At 46.3% G+C, this 27,007-nt stretch overlaps 1 protein-coding gene across 1 annotated transcript in view; it reads right to left on the reverse strand.

Moving 5' to 3' along the window:
• cux2b (cut-like homeobox 2b) overlaps window positions 1-27,007 on the reverse strand; it is a gene marked incomplete at its 5' end in the record, with an annotated part of 156,170 nt that overhangs the window by 50,163 nt on the left and 79,000 nt on the right. Inside the window, one exon of the mRNA XM_080767058.1 lies at window positions 7,599-7,677. Coding sequence (XP_080623184.1) covers window positions 7,599-7,677 — 79 coding nt within the window. The remainder of the gene's footprint in view (window positions 1-7,598; window positions 7,678-27,007) is intronic.

Below are 27,007 nucleotides of genomic sequence, written 5' to 3' on the forward strand. Positions count from 1 at the left end.
TACAGTAAGGTCCTGGTTCTGTATGAATGACAGTAAGGTTCTGGTTGGTTCTGTATGAATGACAGTAAGGTCCTGGTTCTGTATGAATGACAGTAAGGTCCTGGTTCTGTATGAATGACAGTAAGGTCCTGGTTCTGTATGAATGACAGTAAGGTCCTGGTTCTGTATGAATGACAGTAAGGTCCTGGTTCTGTATGAATGACAGTAAGGTTCTGGTTGGTTCTGTATGAATGACAGTAAGGTCCTGGTTCTGTATGAATGACAGTAAGGTCCTGGTTCTGTATTAATGACAGTAAGGTCCTGGTTCTGTATTAATGACAGTAAGGTCCTGGTTCTGTATGGATTACAGTAAGGTCCTGGTTCTGTATGAATGACAGTAAGGTCCTGGTTCTGTATGAATGACAGTAAGGTCCTGGTTCTGTAAGAATAACAGTAAGGTCCTGGTTCTGTATGAATGACAGTAAGGTCCTGGTTCTGTATGAATGACAGTAAGGTCCTGGTTCTGTACGAATGACAGTAAGGTCCTGGTTCTGTACGAATGACAGTAAGGTCCTGGTTCTGTACGAATGACAGTAAGGTCCTGGTTCTGTATGGATTACAGTAAGGTCCTGGTTCTGTATGAATGACAGTAAGGTCTTGGTTCTGTATGAATGACAGTAAGGTCTTGGTTCTGTATGAATGACAGTAAGGTCCTGGTTCTGTATGAATGACAGTAAGGTCTTGGTTCTGTATGAATGACAGTAAGGTCTTGGTTCTGTATGAATGACAGTAAGGTCCTGGTTCTGTATGAATGACAGTAAGGTCCTGGTTCTGTATGGATTACAGTAAGGTCCTGGTTCTGTATGAATGACAGTAAGGTCCTGGTTCTGTAAGAATAACAGTAAGGTCCTGGTTCTGTATGAATGACAGTAAGGTCCTGGTTCTGTATGAATGACAGTAAGGTCCTGGTTCTGTATGAATGACAGTAAGGTCCTGGTTCTGTATGAATGACAGTAAGGTCCTGGTTCTGTATGGATTACAGTAAGGTCCTGGTTCTGTATGAATGACAGTAAGGTCCTGGTTCTGTATGAATGACAGTAAGGTCCTGGTTCTGTATGGATTACAGTAAGGTCCTGGTTCTGTATGAATGACAGTAAGGTCCTGGGTTCTGTATGAATGACAGTAAGGTCCTGGTTCTGTATGAATGACAGTAAGGTTCTGGGTTCTGTATGAATGACAGTAAGGTCCTGGTTCTGTATGAATGACAGTAAGGTCCTGGTTCTATATGAATGACAGTAAGGTCCTGGTTCTGTATGGATTACAGTAAGGTCCTGGTTCTGTATGAATGACAGTAAGGTCCTGGTTCTGTATGGATTACAGTAAGGTCCTGGTTCTGTATGAATGACAGTAAGGTCCTGGTTGGTTCTGTATGAATGACAGTAAGGTCCTGGTTCTGTATGAATGACAGTAAGGTCCTGGTTCTGTATGAATGACAGTAAGGTCCTGGTTCTGTATGAATGACAGCTCGAAGATGACAAACAGTATTATTTACAGTTATTTTACTGTGGGAGGGGTGGGTAAAATGGAGAACAGGGGACATCAATGAAACAATTCAAGGCCAACATGTACAGTATGTTGGGGTAGGATTCTAGGCCGATTAATGTGTTTTGCTATGGATTTCTCCTTAGAGTGTTCCCTGGCCTAAAGGAACACATTCACCTGTTCTTGATAAAATTATCAAGAACAGAAAATTGTCAATATCGTAGGATACCGGTACCCACCGCAGGTTCAGTTTTTAAGTTGCTTGATAATAGACACCCCCCACTCATATATTAAGTAAGTAAGTAGTTGGCTTACTTGTTGCACAGAGCGTGGGAGTCTATCCCTGTTACAATGACCCCTGGGAGATGGAGTCTATCCCTGTTACAATGACCCCTGGGAGATGGAGTCTATCCCCGTTACAATGACCTCTGGGAGATGGAGTCTATCCCCGTTACAATGACCTCTGGGAGATGGAGTCTATCCCTGTTACAATGACCCCTGGGAGATGGAGTCTATCCCCGTTACAATGACCTCTGGGAGATGGAGTCTATCCCTGTTACAATGACCCCTGGGAGATGGAGTCTATCCCCGTTACAATGACCCCTGGGAGATGGAGTCTATCCCCGTTACAATGACCTCTGGGAGATGGAGTCTATCCCCGTTACAATGACCTCTGGGAGATGGAGTCTATCTATAATTATTTATTGTCCTGTATGAATTGTCCTGAATGTATGCATTGACCTGAGCAAAACAAATTCCCCTTGTGGATAATAAAGACATCTAATCTAATGTGTGCTATTTCTGAAAAGCGGTGACATGGCTGGCTCCATGCGATCAGAAATCACTGTTTACGTCTGAACGCCGGGCGGTTTTGAACTAAAAACAACAACTTTGGAGTATTTTTCGGAGAAAACCAAGCAACAAAGAAACGACAACGAGCGGATCCTTATGGGAGGCGCGCGCATTGTTCCTCACGATGGGGAGAACGTATAGGCGCCGTCTAGCAGCCTGGGCAGCACGGAAGGTTAGTGTTGAGCTTCGGCTGCATGGTACTGATATAACCCTTACTACACGCCATTTGACGGGTATGGCGACCTCCGGGGTTGAATCTTAACCCGTCATCTGACGGGTTGCGAGGCGTTTTGGCGTGCATCGTGTTAACAGGTCACATATAGAGCTGCTGCGTTAAGTCTACTGGGCCATTGTGATTGGACCAATGGCCTTAGAGTCAGTGCGTACAGCGCACGCACGCACACACACACGCACACAACAGGGTGAGCCACTTTCAAGTGAAATAATAGAAAGGGGGCTGCAATGTCCCGCAATGAATAGTAATAACTGCATTAAGATTAACGAGCCCAGCGTGTAAAGAATAATTGCATCTGTCAAAAGATTAAAAATACATGAGCTGTGGCATTCGTTGGGTTGAGGGAGGAGGGGAGAGGGGAGGGGGGAGGGGGGGTGCAGCACCCGTGTTGTGCTTGAGGGGCGGGGACGGTGGGGACGGGGGACGGGGACGGGGGGGGGAGATGAAATGGGACAACAGCCAAATGACTGTCCTCCATTGTACCTGGACTCATCCATTCTAGCGAGGAGGGGGTGTGTGTGTGTGGGGAGGTGTGGGTGGGGGGGGGAGTGACCTTGGACACCGCCGGCGAGATGTACAGTGACAAACAAGCGGCGGGCTACCGTTATACCGTAGGCCTACACCGCACAGATGGCACGTACTGCAAGGGGCCGACACACACAACAACCGCCTCGCTCGTTGGCTTATTCTGACCGTTGTTGTTTGTGTTGGCTTATTCTGACCGAGTAAAGCCTCATACATACTCCAGTTTTTGGTGATAGGTTAACACCGCGGTGTAGTTTTTAAAGGGTTGGAAAACTACACCATTACGTCAGTCGCGGTGATGATCAGCTATCACCGCGGACACAGACCCATCTCTCTGTTTTTACTAGTATTTTCACTCTGGAGCTATCACCCCGTTCACTGATTGGTCTAGAAGCTGGGTAAACCACAGGGAGGCGGGGTCATCATCAGAAGGACATCACCGCGAGTATGATGGCCTCAACTCTTCAACGCTATCATCTAAAACGGTGATAACCTATCACCAAAAACTGGAGTATGTATGAGCCTGCCATATGAGCCTGCCATTTTTTTCCTTCACAAAGCATCACAGAAACACAAACGTAAAGCAACAACACCCAAAGAAGGACAAACGGGAAGAAAAAACACAGTCAAAGTATTGTACACTTGTGAGAGAGGCACCGTGATCCACTGTCCGCTGTATTTGTGTCACACCGAGCAGTCTAATCCAGGGAGGTACAAATATTGAAGTATTAAAGGGTCTCCGTGCCTTAGTGAAGCCTTCGGAGGTTCCTCTGAGAAAGAATTTAATTTTCCCGAAGCTTAAGAAGTACATCACATCGTTGAGCCAGATTGAGTGAGAGGGTGGATTTGGCGACTTCCAAGATAGTGATATTCTTCTTCTATAGCTAACAGTGTTGCAAAAGCAATAATCTCTAATCAATGGACAGGGTTGTAGCGCAATTTCTAGCAGGTCTGACGGTGTGACAAACACAAGTGACCAGAATCTCTGTAGCTGGGGACAAGACCAATACATGTATGTGAGATGTGCTTGTGTCTGGGCACAGCGATCGCACTTCAAGTCTGCCTCAAGATACATTTCAGCCACCCTGGCTTTACTAAAATGAGCTCTATATGTACTACTTTCAGTTGAATTAGGCTGAGGCGTGCACATGAGGTGGTGGAGTTGACTCTGTATAGTGCGTCTGCCCACCACTCATCTGTCAATACAGTACTCAATTCTCTTTCCAATTTGTTTTTGGTATCAGTAAGAGATGAGATAAATGTGTAAGAGTCTGAAACAAACCCATTTTCAGTTGGTATAGCATTAGAAGTTTTTTCCATTTCTGGTTGACCAAAATTATTGATTGTGTTCCGTATCTCATGACGCACACACACACGCGAGCACACACACAAAAATGTGCGTTTGGTACAGTAAAGTTTTGAACCTGAAATTTACAGTTTTTGTTTCGTTTTGATATTGATCGCTTATTTTGTGAACTCACTGAAGAGGAGCATATACATGTGGTGATTCATTCATTATATAAAAAAATATATATATATATATATATATATATATATATATATATATATATATATATATATATATGGTGAGGCGGACTGACTGACTGTAGAGGTGCTTAAGGTAAGGTCAAACGGAGATAACACACTGCCTATGCTAATCCAAGGCCACCATGTGTGGAACGCTCTATAATAGTATGACATTCCCAGACAGACAGAAAGACTGCATAAAAGACTGCGTTCACGTGTATGCAAATATGCACCAGACGGTGGCCTTGTGGTTAGAGTGTCCGTCCTGATAATACTGGGAGGTCGGGGTTCGATACCCGGGCCAGATCATAACAAAGAGTCAAAGACTGTAAAGAATGGGACTCAAATGCCTCCCTGCTTGGCACTCAGCATCAGTGGGTTGGATTGGGGGGGGGGGGGTCAAATCAACTAATCAAATGATTCCTGAGCGCGGCACGGCTGCGGCTCACCGCTCCATGGCTGTGGCTCACCACTCCATGGCTGTGGCTCACTGCTCCAAGAGATGGGTCAAGAGCGGGAGAACAAATTTCACTGCGGTAAACGTGTGTGACAAATCGCACAACTTTGACTTTGCACGCACTGGCGCACGTGTACTGTACATGCGTGCGTGTGTGTGTGTGTGTGTGTCCATGTACTCGGACACATTTCCATGTATGAACAGTGTGTATGTGCGTGCGCGTCACTTGCCTGTGTTGCTGTTTAAAGCCTTTGTTCTTGTATCAATGCACCCTATTCTCTGCAGGAGATGATGGGTTCATGACAACATGGCGCACACTAGAGACTCCCGGGCTTCCATTAAAGCCCTTGTATAGGTCAGGGAATCAAACCCAATGCATCTTCAAAAGACAGGCAAGGCACATTCTTTATCAAGAGGAACTCCATTCAAAGCGAGCTACTTGTGTGTGCGTGGCGTGCATGCGTGTATGTATAGTGGTGCGATATCAAGCAGCGGGACATCAAGGAAGAGAACGGAGACCTTTAAAAGTCAGCCGCCTCGCCGCCATCGTTGCCGTTCCTCCTCTGACACAGACTATACTTTTATCTTGTATTCATTGAATGTGCAAACAGCATTTCTCGCCACGAGTGTTTCTCTGATCTCTATAAGATTGTGTAACGTTTAGCTCTATCTCTCTCTCTCTCCTACAACAAAGAGCAGTGCAGTACATGTGGCCCGACTGACACCGACAGAAATAAACAAGTAAGTTAAAATCGCCTATTAGAGCGCCGCAGTTCATGACGACGAAGACAATTTCCCCTTCATTTTTCCCCATAGACGTTCAGAAATTTGTTTAAAGGCCTTTAAGCCTCAGACAAAGCCAACTCGGCTCCTGACAAATCATGACAATGAACACCATTTTTTGGGGGGGGGGGGGGGGGGGCGAGACAAATAATTAGAAAGAAGAAAAACTCCAAAACAAGTGTTTGCCTACCCTGCCCTTTTTTTCTTCTAAATTATTTGTTCGGCCCAAAAAATGGTGTCTGAGTTGGCTTTGTCTGATAAATAAATACGGTACTTTCTGAAACGTCCATGGGGAAAATGCCGCTCGTCTGGGGGCCGGACTGCGGCGCTTTATTCCTCTGAACACACCTCTTTCTCTCCGTCGTATTAGAACAGATTTCACGGAACCAAACCAGGGTTCTGAACAAATTAATTTTCAGTGGAAAACACTCTGAACTGGTTCGATATTAGGTGGGGAAAAATGAACTGAACTGGTTCAACCCCGGTGGAAAAGGGGCCTGCAGCCCTGCACGTGTATCTCACTAACTAACTGTGGACCCAGCGGCGCCCCCTCTGGTTGTGTTCTCCCACCACACCAGGGGACCAACAGTAGGTTTTGAAGTGGCCTCATGCAGAGTTTTTGGAACCAACTCTGAGAGCATGATGGACTAGAGCTGCAAGCATAACCCATTTAGACCTGAGGACAGTCTAAATCCTACACAGTTTTCTGAAAAACCTATGTTTCTGGTGCTCAGACGTTTTTGCTCAAAGTACCCACAAAAATATCTGGATTTGGCCATCGACCCCCATCTGAAAATATGGTGTTCCAGGGACCTTCCAGAAGCAACGATTTGAGTTAAAAACGTTCGCTCTGAAAGAATAGTCAAAGGTTTGCGCCACATTTTCACGATTTAAAATAAATAGCAGACCTACAAGCTCGTAGCTCGGCACTCGGTGCCGCGCTATGAGCTTGTAGATCTGTTATTTTTCAACAGCTAAAGCATAACATAATGCTTAAAACACCAAAAGGGGTTTCCGTTCAGAATGGGATAATATACACAGCATGCGACGGTCTTGAATCTAGGCACACATAACTTTTTAATAGTTTGTGCATGTTCGTTCGTGTATACATATGTTGTTGCTGTTGCACACACAAGTGTGTGGATATGGCCTGGTGGCGGCCTAGCGGTCCGCGGCACCCTAGGCAATACCTAATACAGCCCATTCCTGGCTGTGGCAAACGTTGCTGTACAGTATGTCACTCCCCGTCTCTCTCTCTCTCTCTCTCCTCGTTTCCTCGTTCCCCCCCCCCCCCCATTCATAAAAATAAAATAAAAATCACACCTGTGTGAACTGAGCGGTTCAGACTGCTCAACAACACCGCTGGCTGGCTGCGGTTATAGTTGTACTGCTCAATGGGTCAATGGGTCGTACCACAGACAGACAGACACGGCCAGTCATTGGAGCGGCTCCGCTCAAAAATGTGCATGTGCATGTGCATGTGCATGTGCATGTGCATGTGCATGTGCATGTGCATGTGCAGCCAACGCCATTAGTATCAGTTCTGATGATGTGAAATTGATCTGTGGGGAGGGAGGGAGGGTTGATCTTTGAAGGAGGATAATTCCAGCAGTAATGCGTGTGTGTGCGTGATGTTTACGACGTTGATGCTGCTGTTGCTTGTGAAGAAGATGGACCTGGCGGGAGGCTGAGACTCACCTGGGGCTTCGATAAGCTGCTTGTAGATTCCCAGGAACGCAGACTCGGCCTCCTTACTGCGCTTGTTCAGAGCAACCACCTGCAGGGAAGGAGAAGAGAGGCGCCATCGCAGTGAATATAATCCTCATAATATAATCCTGGGTGGTAGCAACATAAAACCACCAACGCATTTTTGTAAAATGTATGTATGTATTGTATATACATGCACAATGTGGTGTATAATGATGTATGATGATAAGAGCGAACAAAATGTATTCAGAATGAATTCATTCATTCCGAACAACTGTTTACATGGAACCTGAATACAAGTATTCCTATTCCTCAATTGTTTACATGACCAAAGCATTCATTCGGAATATAACTTTGGACTATAGAGATGGCCAACCCATAACCGTTATCCCTTAAGAAATGAATAACCGACAAACACTAACAGCTATTATCTGATGAAATAAAAACATATTTTGAAGCGCAGTCCCTGCAACCACACGCGACCTCCACCCAAAACAACCCAGAACTAAAAAAACACAGCATCCATAAACCCATACACTGCAATTGGCAATGGCACTGTAATTCACCGATGGGTTTGTAAATAGCACATTTTATTATGGGGGGGGACAACAATTCTAATGGGTAAAATAGCGCATTTCTGCCATCCCTGCTTGGACATAAAGCACTATAGTCTACTAAAGGCAGACATGTGTAAAATAATACATGTATTCCAAACTCCCAGTAGCATTCGGAATAAAGTGTTTATATGGAATTTAATTCGGAATGGGATATTCTATTCCAATTGAGGTGTTTACATGAGCATTTTTATTCTGATGACTGGAATGAATCCATTCATTCAGAAGGAATTCCTGCATGTAAATGGGCCACAGAGTATAAAACACAAGGCTTTACTTATTACTGCAAGTATTGTTGTCGGCCGGACAGAAAAAGTGGTTTATGGTAGGCGTGGTAAAAGTTGGCTGTTGATGGTGATGTAATTAAGATAGGTCTCAGGTTACATACATTATATACATATACTAGCCCCACAAGTCAGAACCCAATGGTACTGAAGTTTCTGACATTTTTGAGACCCAGTAGCCATGGGGTCCTATTCCACCTCTACCCTGCCACCTGGTACGCGGACATAAATAAACATAAATACCGTCGGATACGTTGTTTCCCCGCCGTTTGAGGGCTTCTGTTCGTGTGAGTTATTCTGAATGTGTGAACTATAAGTACATACTGTGTCAGATTACCCTGCCACTGACACTTAACAGCAGTGTTGTTTTTGGCAGCAAAATCTGATTTTAGTTTTAGTCACATTTTAGTCACCTGGAATGTCTTAGTGTTAGTCGACCCAATCTACAGTTGATTTAGTCGACTCAAATGTATTTTGGCGGGCCTTGATGCCGTCATAATGACACTGGCTGAAAATAGCCGATCTACAAGCTATTTTCAGCATGCAAACCAAGTGTAAAATGACTTATGCTGGATATCTTGTCCACTAGTCCCATCCTGACATTTTAGTCTAGTTTTTATTTGTTGACAAAATTGTCAGTTTAGTTTTCGTCAGTTAATAAAGGTAGTCGACGAACATTCTTCGACAAAAACACTGCTTAACAGTTGTAAAATGTTTTCCTGTTTCCTGTTCTCCCCTAATTATGTCAAATATGACACAGTCACAGTTCACAATGGGTTAAAATCTCACCTTTATTTTATTTCTTATAGCAGCTTTAAGTGAATCATGTTTGAGAGCAGTCTCATGTTAGCACACATGTGCTTCCTTGGTTCTGGCTAGTGGGAAAGGACCCGATTGAAGCGCCAGGCTGCCCTTTATAGTGCCTGACTCCATTGTAGGGAGTTGCTCAGTCCATCCCACTGGATCATACCAACTGTAGGTTTTATAAATATAATGTGAATTATTGTGGAAAATGTGCAATGCTCTAAATGTGTTGAAGTAAGAGTATTGTCTCTGGACATGGGAATAGGCTGGTAATTGTGGAATCAATTGAGGTTGGTACCAGTGGGAGGGGCCTAGCTTATTTAACCCATTCTGACCTGAGATCAGATTCATACGAGGTTTCCACTGGACACACACTGGTCTGATGAACCCATTCTGACCTGAGATCAGATTCTAAAAATGTCAGTCGTTCTTCGAATTTTTCAAAAATAGCAGACCTACAAGCTCGTATCGCGCCACTCGGTGGCGCGATATGAGCTTGTAGATCTGCTATTTTTCAATAGGTAAAGCATAACATGATGCTAACACCAAAATGGGTGCCCGGTCAGAATGGGTTAAGAGGGGGACCACCTGCCACACTCCAGGGCTGTAGTGGAGCAAGGACCAATTAAGAGGGCCAAGCCATCCAGCAGTTGTATATAAGTGTTGCTGTACTTTTCTTGGGACGCCATGTTTTCCACTGGACACTGAAAAGGTGAATAAAATACGTTTGTTTTTGAATAAAAGGACTCCGACTTGGTATTTTTGGTATTTTGCCATTTGGGTGTTATTGGGAGTATTTTGAGAGCTGATCTAGTGCCTTTTCAAAGTGTGACACATACATACCACTTTCGGTCCAGCCGACCACAGTAATTACAGTATACTATTTTCAAGATACATACAACATACATACATACATACGTACGTACGTATGTACATACCTGACATACAGCCCATGCATCCAAACAGAAAAGCCCTTTGATAAAGGGGTGATGATGACGGGCCGGCTATTCAATCGTCCGAAACCGCTATACAGTGCATTGTTTTAGCGTGTCAGTTGTAAAAAGCACTACTGTACATCCCCCTCTGTTTCTTCATCGGAAGAACTTATAGTGACAAGTACACAAAGTATTAGCTTCACTGTAAGCGAGCTGGTTATTTGTCCTGTTTTAACGGCCAAGCTATAGCCGCCCCGGCGGCCTCACGTTGCGAGCTGACATTTGGCCCGTCAAAATTGTAGGTGTGCGTGGCGTGTGTAACGCTATGGGACACACACACACACACACACACACACACACACACACACACACACACACGCCGGTGTCAGCGGCCTCCATCACAACCAACCTGCTCGGCGGCACCTGCTATCTTCCGCTCCACAGGCGACGCAAACCAATTAAGGATTCATTAGGAGGGACAAAGGGAGGGAATTAGCCACCACCTGGCCCCATGGAGAGGGCACCTGCACTAGCCCGTTGAGGCCCCACGGCCAGGTTCAGGTTCTACACAAAAAAGTGACTTCTAAATCATGACGGTTTCATGAAAAACCCTTTGTTTCTATATCAGTGGTTCAAACTCAAACTATTTCATGTCAAAAGGACCCCAAAATGTGTCTGAATTTGGGCCGCCGGACCGAAAAAGAATATAGTATTCAAAGGTTTGCACATTTTCACAATTTTTCAAAAAAATAGCTGATCTACAGCTGCACTATGAGCTTGTAGATCTGCTACTTTTTTTTTAACATAACGGTTAAAATGGTTAAAAGCTATAATAAGGCGACACGGATGCGTTCCAGGTGTCAATGGGCTAGTGGATATGTGGGTTACAGGGCTCCCAGCGCCCCGCTCGCTCGCCAACAGTCCTGTTTGTGAGTCAGAGGACGGACGGACGGCGCGGCCAGTGACCGACCGCCTCTCAGTGTGTCCTCTGGCTCGGCAGCACACACACACACGCACACACACACACACACACACACACGCACACACACACACACACACACACACACACGCGCGCGCACTAAATCAGATCAGACTCGCCCAAATGACCCCCCACTCTGAGAGCAGACGGAATTCAAATTATTGTCATCTATTGCCCATGTCGTTTTTCCCTGTCGCTGTCGATTACAGCCTCTGTCTGATAAGACTCCTCCACTGAGGAGGGCCATGAGTATATTACAGCACAGTTACATTATACGAAGCCAGATCGACCCCTAGCTTTTATATCGGTGTGGAAATAAAAAACAACAGCAGCATTTGGGATATTATGGGAACACTTATGAGAATGGGTTCGATGGGTGGGATCTCAAACTGTTTAGTTAGGGGGGGGGTATAAATATGGTGCGTGCGTGCATGGCTGCGTGCATGGCTGCGTGCATGGCTGCGTGCATGGCTGCGTGCGTGCGAAATGGTCGAAGAGTGTTCCCCCTTGGGAGCCATAAGGACAGCATCATGTTTAAAGAAATATCATAAAGATCAAGCAAATCACTCCTCCACCATCACTCCTCCACCCTCCTCCACCATCACTCCCACTTGGAGCAGCTCAGAGGAGTTCATGGAAAATGGAAAAAGCTGGAGGAGCACCAATCAATACAGATGCAATAGTCTGCATGCTCTCAGCCATCTCTCTCACACACACACACACACACACACACACACACACACACACAGACACACACACACACACACTTTTGGTGTTAGCATTATGTTATGCTTTAGCTATTGAAAAATAGCAGATCTACAATAGCTCATAGCGCACCACTCGGTGGCGCGCTACGAGCTTGTAGGTCTGCTATTTTTGAAAAATCGAAGAACCACTGACATAGAAACATAGCTTTTTCAGAAAACTGTCAGGATGTAGAAAACATTTTTAGAATTAGAATCTGATCTCAGGTCAGAATGGGTTGACTCACTGATCTGTTTCCTGTGATGCAGGGCAGAGTGCGGGGCTTGCAGGGGCTCTGAACCACATACAGTATTATGTCAAAAACAAAAAGAGGATGGGTGCCTTTTTCACACCCAGGGGACGTGAAAAAGGCAACAGGGCTCTGTCACATCCTGAGAGACACGTTGCATGCACGCACACGTTGGGGGGTGGGAGGGGGGGTCCTCCCGGACCCTCCATCATCCCCTTAACGAGAGAACACGGAGATTACCTCCACAATCACACCATTAACCTGCCTACAGACGCCAGCCGAGACATCAATCACACGCCTGCCTTGACGCCTGTGCATGCTGCACGTTAGCGAAGCCTGCTATGCGTATGTAGTATATTAGCTCTCACCCACTACCCCCCCCCCCCCAAACACACCACCCACCCCACCGCGCCGCACCACACCCGACCCGACCCCCCGCCCGCGCCCACCACGTGCCCTCCCTCGTGCGCAGCACTCCGCCATCATCAAAGCACTCAGAAGGTGTCGTGCATAATGCGGGGGGGGGGGGAGGGCTGATCAGGGGGCCCTCTTCATCTTCATGCTAATCTATACCTCCAGCCAAGTGCATACGGATGTCTTTTTTCAGAGCACAGTCTCATGCAAAGCAGAGACGTGTTTCTGCATACGCACATACACACTGCACGGTGAGTTGACCAGACGCTGGACGGTTTGTCCAGGATCGTCTATAGCCCAGTGGTTCCCAAACTTTTTCCACCGTCAATTGGACCCCCAATTTGACACTAATTAGCCCGCTTACCCCCGTTTGAAAAGATAGAAACCAGGGTGCCCCATGTATGTAAGAGAACATTTGTACAGCTCTAGCAGTGATTCTCAACCATTTTAATTTCAAGGACCCCCAGTTTGACATGCATTAGTCTACGGACCCCCATTTAATGGCATTTTCTGTCTTTGAGACACCACTTTGATGCTCTTGAAAAGAACAAAAATCACACCCGTGTGAAGTGAGTGGTGCAAAGTCTGTGTGGGGGTGGGGGGGGGGGGGGGGGTTTCAGACCCACAGGAACACACCCAGGGCCCAGGGCCGCCCCGGTTCCGGCGTGCCACCCCACGTCCGAAACGGTTGAGAAATGACAGAGTTACCGTGTGGCGGTCCCTCTACTGTACCCTGTACTGTACTGTACTGTCACTATACTGTACTGGCACACCCGAAAGCATACATACAGTTAATACGGTACGTGCGTGTATGTGTTTGTGTGTGCGTTAGGTTGCACACAGGTGGTGAAAAACAACCATGCTGTTTTCGTGCTCATACCCAGACAGCCAGCCAGCCAGCCAGCCAGCCAGCCAGCCACACACATAGCTCCGTAAAAAGTAAGTAGGCCTAATACACTGTTGGAGAGCTTCTGAAATGTAGCTGTGCATTCACCAGGGACTCTGACTCACTGAGTTCTGTGTGCTCATGCTCAAGAGGAAACAGGAAATACAACACCAAAATAAAAGCTCACAGCTCTTAGACTTAGAGTCATAACATCAGCCACTAGGGGGCTCCAAATGTAAATACACGAACCAACTCAAACCATTACTAGTACAAAATTAAAGTTACAGTACATCTGTAACAGAACACAAATCTTAAAAAAGGGGAAAAAAGGCCATACTCTGAAGTGTAGCAATGATAGCTAATGTTATGAGCTAACTGGAGCTAGAGGACAACCATAACATAAACACAGCTAGGGGTCCTTGACATAAAATAGGTTGAGAACTACTGACATATATACCACGGTTTTTCAAGAAAACTATCAGGATTTAGAAGACATTCTGTGGAATCGGCCTACACGGGTTAAGGTCACATGTGGTAAACAGCAACAAACGTGGGTCCGTCCAACGTCTCCCCCGCGTGGGTGTTCTGGTCGGTTTGGGTTGCGACGTGGCGACTGTGAAGGCCACACACACACACACACACACACACACACACACACACACACACACACACACACACAGGGGGGGAGGGGGGGGGGGCACTGTCAGCCTGGAAATGACCTCTCCCACCAGGATAATATAGGACCACTTTATCACGGGATAAAGGTTATGCCTCAGAATAGCTCTGTATTGATTCACAGTGACCCTTCCCTCTGAGGGGGACAAGTGGGCCCAAAGCGTGCCAAGAAAATGCCCCCGCCTCCCTCACCCCCCCCCCCCCCCCAAACACACACACACACACGCACGCGCACACATGCACGCACACATGCACGCACACACACGCACACATACAGCATAACACGCTCACTGTAGGGGTCAAGCATTCAGGCCTATGTACGTGTCGTGTACCATGTGACGTGTACACAGTGTGTGTGTGACACAGACTTCACCATTATTATGGTGGGGCATATAATTCATCTGACCATTATGACGTTTTCTCACACCATGACCAGTGTACACATCAGTAGACGGCTACTGAGAGCATTCAATGCTCTGATAAAAACGTGAGTTTGAACCCTTTCAGCGCATCGAAGCGGTCGCCGTTGTCGCTGGCGGTCTGAACACATTCTGTGTTGACATTCTCAGTCATCTGAGGACGACTTGCTCTACGGTTCGTTCTTACAAATAAGTCACACTCTTCATCACAATTTCAAAATGCGGCGATAGCAGTTTAGTCAGTGTTCCTACAATGCACTGTACTTCTATAGGCATTTTGAACTGTCTTCATAGACTCTCTCACATAACATGAAGTCTGGACAATGTGTACTATAGTCACATTCTTGCATCAAGCCTCGGACATTGCATACAAGGGGTCATCGCCAGATGCTGGTCAAAACTCTTTGTCAAAATGTACGGATACAAAATGAGCGGACAATAATATTACCCGAAACACATAAAGAGCTATATAGCCCTGAATGACCATGACAGGTCTGTAAACTCTGAGGGTGTTCAAAGAGAACCAAATGGACCCGTAACGGGTCCAACACTAGTACTAGTTGGACTGCTAATTATGCCATAGTGTCGTATAGTAAGCCTCGTGTATATTCTGAAGAAAACCATGGAGACCTGACATTCAGTAACTGGGTCTTATGATACAAAAATAAGAACATTATAACGCCCCAAAATGACTTAACTGTGCGAGCATGTTCTGGCTGTAACAGAGTGGACTAGGGCCACGCGCTACACTACACAGCATGACTGGCCTTTTCTCTGGACTCTGGCCACTGGACTCTATATGGATCGGAGAGTGACTCACATATATAGTATATATGACTCATCTAGTTCTTCTCCTCCAGTGGAAACAGAGAGGGGGGGAGCTCACAGCTATAGGCATGCAGCTCACAGCCCCGTTCTATGCTGCCGTCCACCGGCTGGGTGATAAAAGGATATGGCTACTTAGGGAGTTGGCTCGCAGCTATAGGCCACAGGTTGAATTTATAAGAGAGAGAGAGAGAGAGAGAGAGAGAGAGAGGGAGAGAGAGAGAGAGAGAGGGAGAGAGGGAGAGAGGGAGAGAGGGGGGGAGAAACCTGTTAGCAGTGCTCCATAACTCTTCACAGGGGATCAGTCAGAGTGGGCAGAGCACAGCCTCTGGGACCTGTGTGTGTGTGTGTGTGTGTGTGTGTGTGTGTGTGTGTGTGTGTGTGTGTGTGTGTGTGTGTGTGTGTGTGTGTGTGTGTGTGTGTGTGGGCAGGGCACAGCCTCTGGGACCGGACTGCTGGGAAATACTTACTGATAAGCCTTGGAGGATACTTACTGCGTGGTCTTATGTGTATGAAAGTAGCATGTGCGTGTGTGTGTGTGTGTGTGTGTGTGTGTGTGTGTGTGTGTGTGTGTGTGTGTGTGTAAGTGTACTGTGTGTGTGTGTGTGTGTGTGTGTGTGTGTGTGTGTGTGTGTGTGTGTGTGTGTGTGTGTGTGTGTGTGTGTACTGTGTATGTATGTGCGTGCGTGCGTGCGTGCGCGACACACATGTGCCCATGTCTGTATTGCATATGTTGGAGTATTGGAGATCGACAAATAAATGAAGAGGTGAAGTATGAGAGAGAGAGAAAGAGAGAGAGAGAGAGAGAGAGAGAGAGAGAGGGAGAGAGAAGAGAGAGGTTCTCATAAAGAGTGCAATTAGCCATTATGCAGTCATCAATTACAATTATCACAACTGGTGATTATGTAATTATCACCCAAATCATGTTTTTTCTCCCCGCTCATCTTTACCAGTTTGCCACCTCCTGTGATTTGGCCGTTTGAGGACGGGATGATGATGATGATGATGATGATGATGATGATGATGCCGGTGATTAGAGTGTGTGATAAGATAGGGGGGGTGTCGCAATACCGTTTGTACTTGTACGTGTGCATGGTTGTGTGTGTGTGTGTGTGTGTGTGTGTGTGTGTGTGTGTGTGTGTGTGTGTGTGTGTGTGTGTATTTCTGCTTTGGCAATGTAAACGTATGTTTTCTCAAGCCAATAAAGGAATTGAACAGATTTTTGTGTGTGTATGCAGCATAATACCCTAGATTTATATAGTGCTTTTACTCATAATAATAATCATAAATACATTAATTAATTAATAGTGCGTGCGTGCGTGCCTCCGTACAGTCCGCTACTACGTGTGTATGTGTGTGTGTGTGTGTGTTTCTATTCACCTTCCTGTTCATTAGCATACACATTTTTCCCCGGCTGCACGCATGCATTCGTGCATCTTTCTACGCGCCCCGAACACGTGCCAAGTTTTGTGCACACACACACACACACACACACACACACACACACACACACACACACACACACACACACACACACACACACACACACACACACACACACACACACACACACACACAGTGTGCAGTATGTGACGCACTGTGGCATGTCTTTTTTTGGCCGTCTCAAGGAGAACGCGGTTAGCCCATTGAGACCTGAGGTCGAGTCTACAAATGTCTTCTAAATCCTGACAGACACAAACAAAAAACTGTGTTTCTATGTATCTATGAGGTTCTCAACCTTTTTCATGATAAAGCAGCAAGCACCCCGAAGATTCTAGGCCTATGTGTGTGGCCGCCGACCACCATCTCAAAATATGTTGAGTTAAAAACGTTCGCTGTGAAAGAATATATATTCAGACACATTTTTCAAAAACAACAGATCATACAAGCTTGTATATATCGCTGCACACTTTTTCAACAGCGAAATCATAAAATAATGGAGAAAGGAAAGCGACGCGACACGTGCAGTTCCAGGTGTGAACGTGTTATGGGGGACAGTCAGACAAGGAGCGCATGGTCTACAGTACACTCCCCAGAAGCCTCTCTAAATTACCTGTCTTCTTTCCCATGATGCAAAGGTCATGGAGAGAGAGAGTCCATGGAACGCTCGCCGAGCAGCACCATGTCCGGTCCATGTCCGCGTCACACCCCCGCACGGAACAACCTGCTCCGTGATTATTACAAACAAAACGTCGGGAGATCCAAACAGCACTACAGGAGCGCCGTCGCTTGTCACAACACACAACTATAGGGCTTTCTATAGTGATCTAGGGATTTTTACTATAGTTGACTATAGTTGCCTATAGTTTACTAGTCGACTGTAGTCCAGTGGTTCTCATATACTTTTTCATGTCAAGGACCCCCTAATTGACACTCATTAGCCTGCGGACCGCCCCCATTTGAAAATATTTGCCAAGGACCCTCCATAATTACGGAAGGTTTTTTACAGATCTAGCAGTGATTCTCAACCCGTTTAATTTCAAGGACCCCCAGGTTTGACCCGAACTATAGGCTACGGTCCCCCATTTAATGGCATTTCTATCTCTGGGACCCCCAATGTATATTGTAAAATCAATGTTAACCCCTGGGGGTCCCCGAACCCCACTCTGGGAACCACTGACTATAATCTAGCATTCTAGCTGATCTTGAGGCCTACAAAAAAAAGAAAGAAAAAAAAAACACTATTGTTTTTTTGTTGTTCTTTTCTTATCAACTAGTCAACTAGTACCAATGAGGTCAACTAGGAGTGGAATTACTAGTCGACTAGTTGAATAGTCGACTAGTTGAATAAATAGTCGACTAGATGCTTAACACTTAGCTAACCCCATTTGGGTTCCCACCCAAAATGGGTTAAGATATACTGGCACCGTATGGGTGCAGATAAGGGTATGCATGCACTGTACTTAAAGCTGCTTTCACTGGCAGCCTCCGATTCTGCCAATTGCCGAACACTACCTTCAGAAAACAACATGAGAAGAAAATGTAGTGGTATGATGATGATATTTAAATATTATATTATAAATGTAGTGGTATGATGATGATATTTAAATATTATATTATAAATGTAGTGGTATGATGATGATATTTAAATATTATATTATAAATGTAGTGGTATGATGATGATATTTGGGCTGTATTGCCCTGTGAAGTGACAAGCAGATCGCTGCTGGTTGCTGTGGCAGCAGACAGGCATGCAGCACTGGGGGGGACAGCCCTCCCAGCACTGGGATGGAATGGAGAGGTGAGGGGAGAGGAGAAGATGAGGAGGAGAGTGACAGAGGTAAACACTGCAGCACGCGCACGCACGCACGCATGCACACAACCCCAACTGCGCCCCCTCCTCTCCCCTCCCCACACATTCATACAAGCTGTATAATTGTGGGCAGATGTATTTAGGCCAACACACACACACACACACCGTGTGTCTCGGAGCGCCGGTGACAACGATGACTGGAAATGTGTGTGCGTGACACACATCTGGACTGACCGCACAGCCGGCCAGATGAGCAGTCACATGCACTGACACACATCTGGACTGACCACACTGCCGGCCAGATGAGCATACTGTACACTGACACACATCTGGACTGACCACGCGGCCGGCCAGATGAGCAGTCACATACTGTACACTGACACACATCTCGTCGCCACGTCAAATCCAATCTGCGCAGCCTGTCACTCATCACGGCCACTCGGCCCCGGCCCACGGACACAACTGCTGCAACAACTGAACATTTGTTCAAAGATTGTTGGACAACAACTTCAGAAACTTTATACATCCACATATGATAACAGCATCCTAAGGTTAGCAAGGAATATCACCTCTAATACTAAGCATGTGTTGTATGGAGAATATAGGTTGCTACCTTCAGGAAGGAGATATGGTGTACCAGCATACAATAAGGTCAGACTAAAGAGGTCCTTTGTCTACCAGTCGACCTTGAGGCTTAATCAGGAAATGTAGTAGCCACAGGATAATCTAAGCGGTGGATATTGCTCATGTCTTTATGTATGTAAATTGTCTTGTTCTTTGTGTTTTGTATATGTTCTGCATACTTGGCTGCTGTGTCGCAAGACAAATTTCAGTGTGAACTGACAATAAAGTACTATATCATATCATATCATATCAGTATGCCTCTCTGCAGACAGGAGGGGGCCTGCATGCTGGCTGCCATGACAGTATGCCTCTCTGCAGACAGGAGGGGGCCTGCATGCTGGCTGCCATGACAGTATGCCTCTCTGCAGACAGGAGGGGGCATGCTGGCTGCCATGACAGTATGCCTCTCTGCAGACGAGAGGGGGCATGCTGGCTGCCATGACAGTATGCCTTAATGTCCAGAAGAGACCGAGGGTTGACCACACCGGCTGTATTCTCATGCCACTCATTCTCTAAAGCATAACATTGGTGCATAAATCAGTGCTATTTGGCTGCTGGAGTATGTGTTACCTGTAGCTACAGAAACAATGAAACAGTAGTATGTATTTGTAGCTATAGAAATCATGAATGTATATATGAAACGAATGATTCTTGAAGACTAATTCTATGTATTTGATGTATTACCATGTTTTGTTCTTGCTTACTGTAAATCACTCTGGATTAACCCATTTTGGGCGGGAACCCCTTTTAGTGTTTTAAGCATTATGTTATACTTTAGCTATTGAAAAATAGCAGATCTACAAGCTCATGCTACGAGTTTGTAGGTTTGCTAGTTTTGCTTCTGGGGGGGTTCCTGGAACAACATATTTTCAGATGGGGGTTGGCAGCCAATTACATATAATTTTGGGTGTCCTCGACATGATATAGTTTGAGCACAACTGATAGAAACAGATTTTTCAGAAAACTGTCAGGATGTAGAATCGAGCTCAAGAGCGTCTGCTATAAATGCCTGAATTGTAAATTGAAACAGTACTATACTGTTACAGTAGTATATTATATACGGTATATGTGTGTTACCTGTAGCTACTACAGAAAGCATACATAGAGTGCATGGCAGAATGAGACAGATGGAGATGCCACGGCTGAAGAATTAAACGGACTGGAGGAAATCGATACGGGTGTGACTGTACTGTACACGTTTGTGATGCAACACTGTTGTATCTACATCTGAGTCATCCTTGCACATGCAGGACACAGTATTGTTGCGTGGTTCCACTCACTGTAGCCCTGCATGTTAAACCATGCATGCATGCACCGCTGAGAAGATAACCATTTTTCATAGACAGATTTCAAACAGATTATCTTTTATCACGGTATTATTGTTATTGTTATTATTATTATTATTATTATTATTATTATTACACAACAAGAGGAATGAGAGACATCCCAAAGAATTACGTAAGACAGTTCGCCTGGCATATAAGAGACAGTGTGTGTGCGTGCGTGGGTGCGTGCGTGCGTGGGTGTGAGTGCCCTCAGGCTGAGGCTCTTGTGGTAAAGTGCAGGTAATGACCCAGGCCGAGCGTGCGTGCGTGCGTGCGTGTGTGCATGCATGTGTGCGTGTGTGCATGTGTGCGTGCGTGCGTGTAATGACCCAGGCCTCTACATGGGCAGATCTCCACAGATCAAGGTGGAGTCTGGGTAATCCTGATGGACGCGGTGGTGCACCGATGCAGCGAGCAAACGCCTCGCGAGACGGAACACGCTACGACATTAAACCCAGATCAAAGAGCCTGCTGTTTTCTGCCCCCCCCCCCCAACCACTGCCACCACACACCGGCACAGCAATGGAACAACATGGGCATTGCTGTGTTAACTCCACCCAGATGACACTGACTGAATGCTGCACAAAGAAAACACACACACATGCACACAACTTTTTTGCCAAAAAATGAAATAATACAAGTCTCAAAGTCACGCTGAGAGGCATCGAGAGAGAGAGAGCGAACGGGGAAACAGCGGTAAAAAAAACCAAAGGTGTAGAACAAATCTTTTCGGAACTTATAGAGTTTTTTATTTTTTGACCCGGAGACCGGGGGGACGTGTGGCTGATGATAACGAGTCTCCTACGGAGCGGACGGCGGGGGTCCGCGGGCGGCGGAGAGAGGGAGGGGCGGTGGGGGTGGGAGATGGTGGCGTGATGATGTATTTTGGACCATTCGCGTGCGGGGATCGGAGCTGTATTATTTTTTCTTTTCTTTTTTCTTTCTATTTCTAAAAGTAGAGAGGACATTTCGCTATACCCCCCTAGGACCTGTTGGGCAGACTTTGAGCAGGGCATACCCCCCCTAGGACCTGTTGGGCAGACTTTGAGCAGGGCATACCCCCCTAGGACCTGTTGGGCAGACTTTGAGCTGCCCAACAGGCTAGGACCTGTTGGGCAGACTTTGAGCAGGTCATACCCCCCTAGGACCTGTTGGGCAGACTTTGAGCAGGGCATACCCCCCTAGGACCGTGAGACACAACGAGGAAAGGAGCGTATATAGCTACGGACGGGGCGTAATTATAAAAATAAAATGCCCCCATTATACCTCGGCTCTGTGCTGCTGCCTTAGCCTATTGAGACCTGAGACCAGATTCTATACAAAAGGTCTTCTAAATCAAAACGATACGTTTCTATGTCCGTGCAGTTCTCAAACTATTTCATGTCAAAGAAGCCCAAAAGATGGCCGCCGGACTCCCATCTGAAAATATGTGGTTCTATGCAGGGATTCCCCCAAGAAGCAAAGTAAAAAATAAAAAAAAAGTTTGCTGTGACAGAATATATATTCAAAGATTTGCGGCACATTTTCACCATTAAAAAAATAAAAAAATAAATCTGATCTACAAGCTCGTAGCGCTTGAGCTTGTAGATCAGCTATTTTTCAACCGCTATACAATTTTAAATAATGGTTAAAAGTGGTTCAACAGCTACGAGGCGACACAGGCGGCGTCCGCAGGTCTAAATGGGCTATAGTGCGAGACAAAGCTCCAACAGATGGGGGTGTCATGGGTAACTGTGCCAGTGTGGTGAGGCCATGCAGTGAATGGACCCTGGGCATGGCATGGGCACCATGGACACCAGCGGAGGTTGGGGAGCTGGCCTGCATGGGCAGGGGAGAGGGTGGGGTGGGGTGGGGGAGGAGGGGAGAGGGTAGGGTGGGGTGGGGGAAGAGGGGAGAGGGTGGGGGTGGGGTGGGTGGATGTTCCACCTTAGCTTGATGGGGGGGAGCAGCTGCACATCTCGCCCTCAGACACATGTTTGACAATGTTTCTCTAGCCCTGCTGCTGCCTGTTCTATAGTCAAGGTGAGAGACGTAGCATGTCACAGAGCAATGTAGGGGAGGGGAGGGGATGAGAGAGAGAGACAGAGAGACAGAGAGAGACAGAGAGAGAGAGAGAGAGAGACAGAGAGAGAGAGAGTGAGAGAAGTGTGTGCGTTCCGCTATGATGGATAGCACTCTCCAATCCACCTCTCCGCTCCCTCTCATCCCTCTCTGTCTCTCCCTCTCCTTCTCTCTCTCCCTCTCCTTCTCTCCTCTCTCTCTCTCTCTCTCTCTCTCTCTCTCTCTCTCTGCCTCTCTCTCTCTCTCTCTCCCTCTCTCTCTCTCTCTCTCTCTCTCTCTCTCTCTCTCTCTCCCTCCCTCTCTCTCTCTCTCTCTCTCTCTCTCTCCCTCTCTATCTCTCTCTTAGAGGGGGCTGGTGACTTTCCAGCGAGGCAATTATCATTGTGGAATGCATAATAGCCTAATTAATTACAGGTGTCAGCGCTGCCTTTGTTTCGGCGTGGAGGAACATCATGCCAAAACCTGCATCCGTTCTACAAAGAAACAGCAGCGTGTCTGATGAGCGATGAGCGCAGAGCGCAACGGAACGGAGCGCAGAGCGCAACGGAACGGAGTGCGGAGCGCCACGGATTGCGGGGCACCACGGAACGGAGCGCGGGGCACCACGGAACGGAGCGCGGGGCGCCACGGAGCGCGTGGAGGGGGGGGACGGGCCAAAGACAAAGATCGACTTTAATGTCATAAGATTTTAGTGGACTAAATCTGCAGTTAATTTAGTCGACTGAAATTTATTTTGGCGGGCCTTGATGCCGTCGTAATGACTGATTTTTTGCTGAAAATATATCTGTTTTAGTCGACGAAATTAACACTGCAACCAACGCAAGCCCCTCGTCATGTACCTGACTGAACTGGTGTGGGAATTAGACAGTGGTGCAGCGGTTTACTTATAGAAGTATCAATACTGCAATAATGTATATAGGAATACTCAAAATGTACTTGAGTAATGGCATCAACAACATGTACTTAAAGTAGCTATACCGAACGTAAAAGTAATATATTGAAAATAGCAGATCTACAAGCTCACATTCACAACATGTATAGCGCTGCATGAAGTGGTTACTGTATGTTTTGTAATAATAATCAAAGTCTATACAAAGTAACTATAGTAACTAAAGTTTTCAATGAAATAGTAGTGGAGTAAAAGTACAATATTTGCCTCTGAGATGTAGTGGAGTAGAATGCAAATTGGAAATACTGTACTCAAAAGTACAAATAACTCAAAAATGTATTATTTCCTCGACAACACCGGCCACTGTTATAATAGCTATAAGTGTGCAAAGACTTTGATCTCAAGTTTAGGCCAGAAAGTAGTCCTCTCCTCTCCTCTCCTCTCCTCTCCTCTCCTCTCCTCTCCTCTCCTCTCCTCTCCTCTCCTCTCCTCTCCTCTCCTCTCCTCTCCACTCCTCTCCTCTCCTGGGGCGCTCATTGAGAGCACACTGACTCTAATAGGAGCGCCCCCCACCCCCACCCCCCCACTACGAGGAGACTTTTACATAATTAATGACTGTTGATGTTTTCCAGGTAAGTCGCCCGGGCGGCAAATCCACTCGCGACTCCATTCGGGGCTGCCATCGCTGCCGCCGCCTCCACGCCACCACCACGCACGCACGCACGCATGCACGCACGCACGCAAGCACGCACAGCACAGCACAGCACATAGGACAGCACAGCACAGGACAGCACAGCACAGCACAGCACAGCAGCACAGCACAGCACAGCACAGCACAGCACAGCACAGCACAGCACAGGACAGGACAGCACAGGACAGCACAGCACAGCACAGCACAGCACAGCACAGCACAGCACAGCACAGGACAGCACAGCACAGCACAGCACAGCACGCACACAGGATTTCTTTCCGCGGAGAAATGAGCGACGCGACAGCGGAACAGACAGCTTACATTACCGGCACAAACAGGGCAATTTTGTACAGTGTCTTCAGACATTACTGTGAGAAGGAAGGGAGGGGGGGGGGGTTCAGGAGAAAAAAGAAATAATCTTTTCAGCAGCTCTAGGCGCCTGGAGAGAATCTTTTTCAGCTTGATGCTCGAGTCAAAATGCTTTCTCCTTTTTTTCGTTCTTCGTTTTAGTGCTTTGGCGCATAATTCTGTATGCTGTTATAGAGGCGTGCGGCCGCACAGCGCCTTTCTTTTCCTTCCAAGATAACGCTCCATGGTCTGAGACTGATGATCGCCCCGTCTAGAGTCAAATCGGCCTAATCTCATGCGTTGGTCTTAATGCCTGTGTATCTGGTGGGTCCGCTTGGTTCGTATGTTCCAGACAGTCTGAGGAAGGCCTTAAGGGGCAGCTAAAGAACTCGCTAGCAGGCAGTCCGTCCGGCTTCAGACTCTTAGAGCATGTTAAATTAAACATTCCAACACGACACCAAGGGGATATTGGGGCTATTTTTTACTTGCTCTTGAGCCCCACTACTCATTATTAATTTGTAATAACCTTTAAGGCTTTTTGATGTCATACATATTTTACACACAGAGAGATATCACTCCTTTTTCACATCAGCAAGGCCGGAGAGGAGAGAGAGAGAGAGAGAGAGAGAGAGAGAGAGAGAGAGAGAGAGAGAGAGAGAGAGAGAGAGAGAGAGAGAGAGAGAGAGAGAGAGAGAGAGAGAGAGAGAGAGAGAGAGAGAGAGAGAGAGAGAGAGAGAGGACAGAGAGACAGAGAGAGAGAGAGAGAGAGAGAGAGAGAGAGAGAGAGAGAGCCTATAGCTGTCAATGACAGATCACCATCAGTGTGCTAACTGAAATGTGCCGTCAGACTCTATAATTAGCACCAGGTGAGGGCTAGGTTATATACTTATCACTGGAATCATGGAAGGATTAAGATGAATATATGTGGCCGGTTAAGACTGATATAAGGTTAGGGGACTTACGTGGGCCAGGTTAAGACTGAGGTTAGGTTCCGAATCGCAGCCAGTAGGCTCCAGTAGAGCCTATGCCCACCATTGATACGTAACCTATTGGTTGATATGGGCTTTCACTTCTAGTGATTTTTACTAGTCGACTAGTTGTTTAGCTACCTATTATGTAAAAAAAAAAAGATAAAGAAAAAACGTTTTATTATAATATTTGTACATTTAAAAACTGTAAATTGGTGACTATAATTTACTGTAGCAGTTCTAGCTGATCTCGAGGCCTACGAAAACAGGAATAAAACCAAAAAACACTTTTTTTCCCCTTTTCTTAACAACTAGTCAACTAGTACCAATGAGGTCAACTAGGTTTTACTAGTCGACTAGTTGAATAGTCGACTAGTTGAATAGTCGACTAATTGAATTGTCGAGTTGAATAGTCAGTCGACTAGTGGAATAGTCGACTAGTTGAATAGTCAACTAGTTGCTTAAAGCCTTTGCTTAAAAGATGCGTGCGTGCGTGCGTGGGTGCGCATGCGCCGCAATCATGTCTGTCCAAAAGTGTGCAAAATTGGTACACATTTGTGCATGTGTTCATCTACACACATTTACTGTGCACGAGTGCAATAACTGTGTATAGTGTTCTCAAGGACAAGTTACGTGCGTGTTGCTATGCGTGTGTGCGTTCGTGTGTGTGTGTGTGTGTGTGTGTGTGTGTGTGTGTGTGTGTGCGTGCGTGCGTGCGCGTGTGTGTTGCTATGCGTGCGTGGATTGATTCATCCATCTACCAGTAGGTACTATAATGTCACAATAACATAAAGTTAAACAGGGCTGTGTGTTTCAGAAGAAGAGAGACAATACAGCAGCAGAATCATCTCACACGACAACAACAAGTTGTGACCGGATGATCATCTGGAGAGGCTTTAACGCAATCCTGCCCAGCCCTCTAGGCGGGGTCATGAGGTCATGAGGCCAGTCAAAAATAAATAAATAAAAACAAGGTAAAACTAATATGTTTAAAGCTTGATTAAGGTATTTATGAGCATGCCCAATGTGTGCATCCAAGATGCATAAATCAGCAAATCAGCAGATCTACAAGCTCGTATCTGCTATTTTTCAACAGCTAAAATCACAAGGTAATGCTTAAAAACACCAAAAGGGGCTTCCCTTCCCGCCCTGAATGGGTTAATGGGTTAAGAGGGGTTGGCCCGAGCCCCATCTTTGTGCCCCCCCCCCTCCATGCCCGCTGGATGCCAGCCTACAGCTCATGTATGATATGATGCCAACGCGGGTGGCACTAAAGAGCTGTAAAACGAAACGAGTTCTTGTTTTGGTTTAATGCACGCTGATTGACCTCTGCTGCTGCCAGAGATTGGATGTCCCTTCTCTTCGCCAATAGAAGTCTATTGTAGAAGAGCCGCCATTAGACTGGCCCCATG

The sequence above is a fragment of the Protomyctophum bolini genome, assembly GCF_963924005.1.
Source record: "Protomyctophum bolini genome assembly, chromosome: 6".
Lineage (NCBI taxonomy): Eukaryota > Metazoa > Chordata > Actinopteri > Myctophiformes > Myctophidae > Protomyctophum > Protomyctophum bolini.